Consider the following 11,246-nt stretch of genomic DNA (forward strand, 5'->3'; position numbering starts at 1 on the left):
TTCCAAAAAGAATAGAACACGTTTTTGATAATGATGTTCTATTAATTGATCTAATAAGAATTTAGTTAGTAAGGAAAAGCCCCAAATGAGAAAAGATGGGGAGGTACGAAGCTTTATGGCAAACTTCTCTTAATATGTGGCACTTCCATTCCCTAGGTTGACGAAGCAAAATTTTGCAATCATTTTAAACTCTTATTTCTAGCAGCTCGTCTTGAACATTGATGCGAAAAAATATATATTTCATACAAATAACATTGATAATAAATTTTCATGTTTCCATTGTAAAACGTTTCCTGGTTCTTTACTCATTTCATCTATCCAGAAAATGCTCTATACGAGTGCATCCACCATTTCTAAACAGAGATTTCAGCACTTAGGAAACCAAAAACAACCAAGATGTTCTCAGAGCTAGGTAATTACTTTCCTGTTCAAAACATACCAGTAGTTTTAGTAAGAATTGAGCAAGGTATTACAGGGAAGGATCGCATTTTGTTTCATAACCAAAAGATTGGTTCTTCAGCTAATTCAAAAAAGATCATTAATATTAGCTTGGAATTTATTTTAATAAAAAAAAAACGTCTTAAGTAAATAATGATATTTTATTTTATAAAGAGGTGTTTTTTAAACTGTTGATTTCTACTAACATATTTTCGTCTTCCAACTAATACTTAAGTGATAATCTGCAATTTGTAGATATTACTTAAACTGAATTATGTATATATATATACACATCCTTATAGCCGATTTAATTTTTTATCCTATAGATAAAATAAAATTTGAACATTTTCAGTTATACACACTACATCAAATACAGGGATTATCAATTAAACATTTTCTTTATATATATTTATTTTTTAATTAGTATAAAAATCATTGCAGGTCTAGACTCTAGAGGGAAGAATGCTGAATTACCTCTAACGTCACAGAATTTTTTGATATTAAAATAGGCCTAAGCATAATTTAAGAAATTTAATAAACTAAAAACCATTACAAAATGAAAATACATGTAAGGTATTTTAATACTATTTGCAAAATTACATAATCTTTCAGAATATTCCATAGATTTAAACTGTTAATCTTAATTCAAAAAAGTTTTATTCGCAACTATCTATTTATAAGGGTTACGCTGCAGGAAGCAGGCGTTTGTGATTTGCGACGTATATTTTCAGTAGCCAATCCCAAGCCAAAGCTGTCAAAATCGCGCGCCAGTGGTTCAGCTGACACTGGGCATGTTACATGTAAACATTCGGCATTGTGTGATTTACGATGGTGGGGAGGCAAAGCAATGTAGTATAATTCGTTATTTATAGCTGTTTTGTAACTTCAGTGAATTCATTGTGTGTGTACAGAGGTAATTTCATTAAATTTAACTCTCTCTTTTTCTTTTTAAGTCGTGAAGAAACGCGTTAATGGTTTGAATCCGTGTATATGTTCAAGCATTGCATGTGCTCTATTAGTATTATCAAGACGAGCGGTAAATAAGGGCTCGGAGTCGAACTTAGTATACGTAATTTTATGTAATTGTAAAGTTTGTTGCACTTAATAACTATAAACTAATTTTCTTATCTATTGCAGTTTGAGTGAAAATCGTTTTATAAATGTCAGTAAATAGACCATCAACTATGAGTGTGATAATATTTACTATTAATATTACAGTAAGTTAACAATTTCCAATTTGTCGTGTAATTACGATTAGCCTACACTACAGTCTACAGTGCAAGGTAATGATAATACTACTTTTTTATAGCTGTTAATGTGTTGTATGTTTGTTCTGATATAACCAATACAGATTGGACGATACTTTAACCTAGTAGTAGTATTATAAAACTGTATCGTTGGAAAGTGATTTTTGCTTTACATTAAACTCAAAGTATATGTCCTACAAAATTTTAGAAATTTTGTTCGAAGTCCAATCTACATAAAACAAGCTTTATCAATATTAGTTTATGGAGAAAGTCTGCATCTTTGACTTTGGGTTAATGTTTGAATGCAGTTTTGTTTTTAAATTTCGATTATTTTTAATAACATATTTTCTTCAGTGGCAGGGCATAATCTAAATGTGTATGTGATTCTGGTTTATATCAATTTTTTGCCTTTTGTAGCATAAAAAGCATGACATTTATAAATCAGTTTTATTTTTTATAAACCATTAGTAATAGCAGGGCTATTAATATGTTAATTCATTGTTACATAGCAAGAAAGGGAAATATCAAAGACAGAAGTTAATATAAGTCTGATAATGATATATGAATATATCATTTTAAGTGTTGGACGCTAGAAAATTAGTGTTCTTTCCACGATGAATTCTAGTCTAAGCTCAAATTTTAAAACTTAATAAAAGTAAATAATGCACTAGATGCTCAGTATATGAACCAGTAACAAGACTACATTCTAATTACAACATTTAACAGCTAATATTTATTTAGACATGAGGTAAAAGTTTTATGTAGCTTGTAAGAATAAACTGTGTATCTTAAATCATAAGTGTCAGTTCTTGTATAGTTTGTGAAAATAAATGGATTCTGTAAATGTGACTCGCAAATGAAGTCGAGAGCTTGAACAATTTAATCCTTCAAAATCATTAAGAAGTTTCAATTTAAATTAATATATTTAAATTTAGTGAATAATAACAATTTGAAAGTCAAGAAACGTGAATTGTACCATTTTTAACTATCACTATCTGAATAACATATTACTTGAATCATGAATAGAAAACTAATTCCGTTTCAAAATAAAAAGCATCCATACAAATTATAGGTTAGTAGAGGATTGTGTGTAAGATGGGTGCATTTAAATATGCGAACAACATAAGAGTTTTGATATTTTCTTTTTCCTGTAACACTTTGTAAAATATTACTCTTTCAAACAATGTTAAAATTATATCCTTTGTGATCTTTACAAGAATCATTCATTTATAATTGCCTTTTTGAGTTTTTATATGAAGTACAACTTTCATAGTAATGTTAAAAATACAAGCGAGGCGTACAGCAATAAACCAGCGGGACATGTAGGTTCAGAAGGTATTTGTTCACGATGGTGGAAGGTTTGTCGGTTTTTCTCAAGGATAATATTACCCACTGGAAAAACTAATGAATACTCGTAATAAGATATTTTTATCAAATGGTTAAAAGAAAAAGGACTAGTTCTTGTTCTGCTCAAGAAGAAAAGACTCAAGATGACAGGTAAATTAGAAACCGTTCTCTAAAGTTAAGCCTAACATTCTTGGTGCATGAAAAGAGACGTTGTCGAAAAGCTTACATTACCGCCATCTTCTAATATTTCAAATTTTATTATACAGGAAGAGAATCGAAATAAACTGAATGAAAAGTTGTAATAACTCATTCATCATAACTTATTCTAGCTGTTATGTGTTGTTTGTAGCTTGAAAACGTGTTTATAAACAATGTACAACAGACTAAAGTGGTGACAAAATATTAACACCGAAACAGCTTTTTAGAAGCGTTTGCGGTCGGCCATTTTGTTATTTCAGAAAATGTTGGTTCGTTAGTCATATACATTATAAACATAAATATTTTATTTTATTATTAACGTATCCTCATTTTTTCGTATTTCATACACAGGTCTTTGGAAATGTATCGGGGGGATTCAACTACGAGCGGTAGTGTTACCGGTTGTATCGATGACCCCACGATATCTAACGCTTACTCGGACGTACGTGAAGCTTGGGTTCAAGGAAGTTTGACACGTAGTAGGGCGCAACAGCAAGCCAAATCAGTTGTATTGGAAACAACAAATCAAAACTTTCCTATAGAAAATACAGATGTTAAGGGAGAAGAGAAAGTACAGGTAATAGAAAAACAAGTAGTGACCAATTCAAAGGCTGGAATTGTTGGACAAAGAAGTAGTGCTCGATTGGCCAAGCGCCCAAGAAAGGAGCTAAGTTCTCCACTTCCATCCCAACATCCCTCAAAAAAGAGCAATGGCTCTTCAGCAAATTCGGGTAAGTGATTTAAATAAACAAAAATAAACTAGACTTCAGTATTCAAAGTCAAAAGTTATAGAAATGTAAGTGAGGTGTTTTAGACACTTGAATGTAAAGTATTTCAAGCTTGTTAATAAATATAATCTATTCTAAATGACAGCAGAAGGCCTATTGCATTACCTGACAATACTAGTAATAATGTAGTTTTGGTATTGTGATAATATCACAAAGATAATTTTCGAACAACATGATGAAAGACTTAACAGTGTAAATTTGTATGGGCAAGAGAGTATATTGCTTTATAAGTGTAATAAGAATATATCATTACTACTGGCACATCATATAAATTGTGATTGTCTTTTTGCTAAGAATTTTTTTAATGTGTGATAATCTTTTTAATAACAATAAGAAGACACTGAAAATTTAACTGTTTCTTTATCTCATTAATTCTGCAATTTTCTGTACAATTATTTTTAAAATGTTTTTAATTTAATAAAGTTTAGGTTGTAATTAAGAAGATGGTCTGAAGCCTACCAAGTCATGTTAGATCCCTGTTTTAAATATAGTGTTTTAATTCATGCACTAACATGATTTGATATATTTGAACATGAAGGAGCCTATGTATTTACGTATATGAAATATTAGTTTTGCTGTCAGTATAAACTTCTTGTACCCAACTCATAAAAATCCATTAGTATTGCTTTATTGACATAATTAGTCCATATACAATTAATGGGTTAATTTTTATTTGTGGTATCTAAATGTATTTTATCAAAGTTAATTATCATAGTACTATATTCCTAATCAGTGCAAAGTAAACAGTTTCTTAAAGATGTTGATAGGTGTTTTGGAATGCTGTTTGGTGTACGAGTAAAGTTTTATCATATTTACAGACAATATTGTTAGGCCTAAATAACAAATGCTGTAGGTAAAAAGTAGTGTGTAGAAGCAAGAATTAATTCAATTAATAAACACTGATTCAATAGGTTTAGAGCACGAATACAAGGACCTAGTAAGTTTAGGGCATGAATACAGGGACCTAGTAAGTTTAGGGCACGAATACCAGGACCTAGTAAGTTTAGAGCACGAATATCGGGACCCAGTAAGTTTAGGGCACGAATACCGGGACCTAGTAAGTGTATGGCACGAATACTGGGACCTAGTAGGTTTAGGGCACGAATACCGGGACCTAGTAAGTGTATTGCACGAATACCGGGACCTAGTAAGCTTGGAGCACGAATACCGGGACCTAGTCAACTATATTTAATCTACTTAACAGTTTGTCGAGTATGAGCTGAATAAGTAATTTTACTACGTGAACTATCATTTTAATAGTAACACAGGTTTTGAGTTTGCAACCTTTTATTTTTTACATATATATGAATAAACATCGTTTAGTATAGATGAAACACATAGGTTAATGAGCTGTCCTGTATTTTAGTATTGATATGGAAGATTTTAAGGCAGTTCTATTTTACATTTTGTTTAAAATAGAAGCTTTCAGCGAAATGATGATTGTATAGTAAATCCTGTCAGGAGTAGTGCATTTTTTAGTTATTAATGTTAGTCTACCTGTAGGGTTTATCAGAGAAAAACATTTAATGTTTAAATGTTGCCCTTTCATTGTAACAGTTTTCTGAATCACTGATGACTTTACAGTGGAAGAGTAAACTGTTAAGATATACATCTGTAAGACTAAACATTTTAAAACTTCAAAAAAATGGGAAAGAAAAAAATATATCAACTAAAAATAATGTTTCACCACTGTTGATGTGTTATTTTTAACAATTGTAGTGTTGGTATCTGTAAGACCAACCATTGTCATCATATAAATTACAGGATCATGTTATGTTTGTATGTTATATGTTATTGAAATGCATGCTTGTCACACTATATATTTTTAAGTGGTTATATGATAATGACTGAATTTAATAAACATAAGGCTGAACAACTTACATAAAGTGTTATTATAGTGAGTGCTGTCAGTTGGCTGTGCACCTGGTGCTAACACTTAATATCAATGTGAAGCAAGTTGAACTTTGGGTAACTACAGTCCAAGAAATGCCCCAAAACTTGAGCACTTAAGGACTTTTACTTATTTCGTCTTCAACAAACTTCATCTTTATTCCCCTGTTGCTAGATTAAATTCTTCAAGGCTTTTGTCTGTTTGATCTTCTTTAATACGTTTTGTCTTTTACACTAGTGTAAGTTCTTCGGGGCATTTACCTGTTTGGTTGTATTCAGTGCAGTTTACCCCACTGTATTGTAGAATCAGGATTTTATGGACTTGATATTCAAGTCCATTTCAACTTTATTTTGATCAACAGTAGTAAATGTCCTCCAGGACTTTTCTCTATTTGATCTTAAACACATTTAAATTTTTCACAACTTTAGGTCCAGAATATTGCTAAAGACAAAAAGAAAAAGTAATTTCCTGATGTCCCTTCCAAAAACATTATGTAGTAGTTTAATTTACTGTATCCAGAGCATCTGTCCTTATCATGCTTGGAAAAATGTGCATCACAAGGTTTAAATGTTTATTTGAATTACTTAATTCAACATATTTTATCAATTCAAGTATGGTAGTTATTGGTATCGCCTACCTTAAATATTATAGAATCTATTCTCTTTAGATTTAATTAATTTTGTCTTATTGTTTTGGTTAGGTACAAATAACTTTTTTTAGCATGTAATGAAAAAAACAACGTATTATTACGTTAGACTGTAAATTGTCCTTGATTTACAACAACAATTTGCTTTATTCTTTTATAGCTTCTAAAACAATTAGTACAAATGACCAAGGAAAACCAAGAAGAACATGGGAACTTTGGAGTGTGGAAGATAAAAATGCATTTTTTGAAGCTCTCTGTGAAGTAAGTTTTAACAAGGTTCTCAAAACTTAATGTATAGTTTGTTTATTTGCAATATTATAATGGGGTAGTAGTTACTTATAACATTGTCAAGTTGAATAACATGAAACTTGTGACTTATTGTAAACTTAGATCATGAATGCTAAATTTACTGGACATGCAGATGTGTACAAGTGTTATAACTTAAGTAACTTTTGACATCAATAGATCCAGATGTGTACAAGTGTCTGAACCATCCTGACAAGTGCATGTGTAACTAATACTGGTTAAATCAGTAGTGTCTGTACCATCCTGACAAGTGTATGTGTAACTAATACTGGTTAAATCAGTAGTGTCTGTACCATCCTGACAAGTGCATGTGCAACTAATACTGGTTAAATCAGTAGTGTCTGTACCATCCTGACAAGTGTATGTGTAACTAATACTGGTTAAATCAGTAGTGTGTGTACCATTCTGACAAGTGCATGTGTAACTAATACTGGTTAAATCAGTAGTGTCTGAACCATCCTGTATTAGTTACACATGCACTTGTCAGGATGGTACAGAGTATTAGTTACACATACACTTGTCAGGATGGTACAGACACTACTGATTTAACCACACTACTGATTTAACCATCTGTACCATCCTGACAAGTGCATGTGTAACTAAGACTTGTTAACTTACTCATGTGTAGCATAATCTCTAAGGTTATAGCTTCATAGTTTGCAGGAAAAGTGTAAATACAGCCCAGAAGAGTATATACTTTTAGTGCCTGATTCTGTCTTTAGTGGCATCAGTGAAAAAGTATTAACTATTTTTATTTCAGTGATAAATAAGTTTATTATTTAATAATTGATGTTTATCTATATTTAAAGTATGGGAAAGATTTTGAAAACATCCAATTGTACATTGCCCAGCGAAGTAAGAAGAAAGGAGTTCCTCCTAACATGATAAAGAACAAAGATCAAGTTCGCCACTTCTATTATAGAACATGGCATAAAATATCCAAATACCTGGATATTGGTGATGGTGAGCAATTTATCTAGACTCAGTATTTGTAAAGGATGTACATAATTAATGAAATTGTTGTTGTACCAGATGTGCGTATCTCATCAGGCTTTTGTACAACTTTTGTTTTCTTGGATGCAAGTTATCTGTGTAGATCTTTCTACGTGAAAGTAGGATCAGAGATTTTAATCGGGGATATTTTAAATCTGTTTTAACCAAAATACAATGTTCATACTATCAGATTTTCTTCATAATATCCTTGGAAGAATGAATTTCCATCATTTTCTGGTGAGATGGTTCTCAAATAAGGAAATTATATACTGGTCTTTAACAATTTTGTTGATAGTTGGTGAGTAGTATTTATGTTGAAATGGTCTGAGCACAGAAAAAACTGCTAAATACATAAAAAGCTTTAAGTAATTATAATTGTTCTTAAATTTATAGTAATGTGTTCCAGTAAACATTTTCAGTGGCAAAAAAAAAGTTATCAGATTATACATTTGGTCAGTTGCTAACAGGAATGTAATAATTATTTGCTGTGGGTGTGGGTTAGAAAATATGGTGAAGTAAAGAGTCTGCTGAACAAGAGTTGGTGGGTGAAATACACTCTAGCTTGAACTGTTCGACTGGAACTTTGTCCTATAACCAAATGCTGTATAGGTATGGAAAACTAAAAATTTGTTCAATTAATTAAAATGACAAATCATACTGCAAAATTACATCAAATAATGTCATAAATTCAACAATTTAGCATTGTTCCTCTCAACCCCTTGTTTGTTACTACCTAGCATTGTTCCTCTCAACCCCTTGTTTGTTACTACCTAGCATTGTTCCTCTCAACCCCTTGTATGTTACTACCTAGCATTGTTCCTCTCAACCCCTTGTTTGTTACTACCTAGTGTTGTTCCTCTCAACCTCTTGTATGTAACAACCTAGTGTTGTTCCTCTCAACCCCTTGTACGTTATGACCTTGGGTTGATCCTCTCAACACCTTGTATGTTATGACCTAGGGTTGTTCCTCTCAACCCCTTGTACGTTATGACCTAGTGTTATTCCTCTCAACCTCTTGTATGTAACAACCTAGTGTTGTTCCTCTCAACCCCATATACATTATGACCTTGGGTTGTTCCTCTCAACCCCTTGTATGTTACAACCTAGTGTTGTTCCTCTCAACCCCTTGTTTGTTACTACCTAGGGTTGTTCCTCTCAACCACTTGTAGGTTACATGGGAGATGTTTTGAAAAGACAAATTACTGTAATTAATAATTTGATGGTCTTGTGTTTTTACTAACACCAGTTGATATCCTTTTGTGGAGTAATATGAACACTGACATAAACATTCTAGTTTTGTTTATTGTAGGAACAAAAATGTACATTAAAAATACATAATAATTTCAAACTTTCATAAGAACAATTCTTTTCTCAGAATGTATGTTAAAAGCTCTCTTCTGCATCGTTGAAAAATATCTAAGAAATTTGGATTCTCATATGAAGTTTGTTTTCACTTTTAATCTTCCATTATGAAAACTTATTTTCATATTTCAGCATGTAGTTCTACAAATTAAGTGTATCTACTTTTTATCTAGCCGGTGAGTACAAATTGAATATAAAATGTAATATCTAGAACCCTGAAACATTTAAAACCTGTATCAATGACTGATATATCAGTTTTATTGTATAATACAGACGTTTTATCTGATGGCTGATCTATTTTCTTGGGGTTTGATTTATTCTAAAGGTGGTCAAGGGCTGTATGGAGGAGTTACCTGTTTTAGCCACTTGCACACAACAGTAGTGTGTTGTCAGTCAGTAGACACTAAAATGACGTCACATAAGGGATGCTTAATGTTGCAATTTCTACTTTCGTGTCGGCAGTAAAACATGCGCATGAATCACAAAAAGAATTATGTATTCTGTAGGCTACAACACAGCATGACGTAGGAACTTCAAAAGCAAGAAATATATAATACAACCATTTTATATGAGTGATCAGTTTATTATATTAGGGTTTAGTATGTGTAATACAGTCTTGACCTGTAATTTGTCCTAGTAGTATTAGAAATAATATAGCTCACCTAGTAGTAAATTAAGAAATGTTTCTAAAATAAAGTATGGAACTGCTGTATCCCCTAATTATATCCATGAACCTAATTTGTATGTTGTTTTGTAATTATAACTTTTTGGAAAAACTGTTGCAAATTTTCAGTTACTTATTCTGGTTTTTATGTTTTGATAGATGTGAAGAAACAGACTCAAGAACTCTATGGTCTTATTAATTATGCTGAACTTCGTAAGAAGATCGGAGGATGTAAGTGTTTATATTAGTTACTATCATTTCTCATTTTAATAATTGTTTGAAATATATTAGCTTGCAGTGTTTGTAAGAAATACACAAGGAAGTTAACTCTCTGAACACAGGCTCGGTCAATTTGACCGACCATGTGACCTCTTTATATACATTTAAAGTTTTTATATATTTAATACTTGTAAGTTGGCAGTCTTTCAGTTAACATTATAAGTCTTTCACATACAAAAAATTATATTTTTAGTGCAGATTTGTCCATGAATATATTGAGTATTTGTTTTGAATAGTCTGTGTGCAAAATAGTTTTAATTTTAAGATTAAAAATACTTTCCTTCTTCTCAAGAATCTTAAATTTTCTTTGTGTAATCCCTAAAACTTCCTAAATACATTTCAAACGTTTTTTTTTCAGTAAAACTTAATATTTTGTTATTTTCTCTTCCCTATCTCTATACAGGATCGGTCAGTTTAACCAACCTCATAACCACCAAAAAAATCGACAAAGATCTAAATTACTTTTATTTATTTCTAGAATGACTTCATATTGTAACATGAAACTACATTCGTTTATCCTAAGTAGATTTAAGCTCATAACAGTATACATCTACTTATATTTAAATTTTATTGTTTTATTTCCCTTTGAAGCATGTCTAATTACTATTCGTGCCATTATAAGTTGTAAATCACTCGGGGAAATGTGCAGCTGACATTACGCTATTGAATTACGTTACCATTACTATGAGCTCGCATGCATCGTGAAACATTTTTATTATAATATTATTATTACTTATTTTACCTAATTTAATCTTAATTAACCTAAAAAGATCCCCATTTTTACATTTTAATTACTTTTATAATAATAAATAAAGAATAAACAAGAAATAAAGTACTTACCTAATCTTCTTTTTTATTGCTGTCAATTGTCGATGACACTTAACCCTAATTTTTTTATACTAATGGTAATAATGCACTAAATAATTTTTATTTAAATAAATGCTGCAGCAAACAACATAGATTAATAACATGCAAAAAGTAGGAAATTTCCCCTAACTCTCAAGATTTTTCTGGCTTTCTAAGTATGCGACAATAGCCGTTACAAATTCATCCAAGCTAGTCATTAACTTTCCCATGGGAATGAAGC

General features: G+C 31.1%; 1 protein-coding gene across 2 annotated transcripts in view; it reads left to right on the forward strand.

Moving 5' to 3' along the window:
- The first annotated feature begins 1,241 nt into the window (after positions 1–1,241).
- LOC106470528 (protein cramped-like) overlaps positions 1,242–11,246 on the forward strand; it is a 26,088-nt gene continuing 16,083 nt past the window's right edge. Inside the window, exons 1-5 of one of the 2 annotated variants that reach the window (XM_022399138.1) lie at positions 1,242–1,351; positions 3,582–3,961; positions 6,716–6,816; positions 7,671–7,824; positions 10,040–10,111. In XM_022399138.1, the coding sequence (XP_022254846.1) occupies positions 3,592–3,961; positions 6,716–6,816; positions 7,671–7,824; positions 10,040–10,111 (697 nt within the window). In that variant the 5' untranslated portion in view covers positions 1,242–1,351; positions 3,582–3,591. Of the gene's footprint in view, positions 1,352–3,010; positions 3,183–3,581; positions 3,962–6,715; positions 6,817–7,670; positions 7,825–10,039; positions 10,112–11,246 lie in introns of those variants that run through there. The other variant, XM_022399137.1, reaches the window with a different exon arrangement.

Source organism: Limulus polyphemus, unplaced genomic scaffold (genome assembly GCF_000517525.1).
Source record: "Limulus polyphemus unplaced genomic scaffold, Limulus_polyphemus-2.1.2 Scaffold4067, whole genome shotgun sequence".
Taxonomy (NCBI): domain Eukaryota; kingdom Metazoa; phylum Arthropoda; class Merostomata; order Xiphosura; family Limulidae; genus Limulus; species Limulus polyphemus.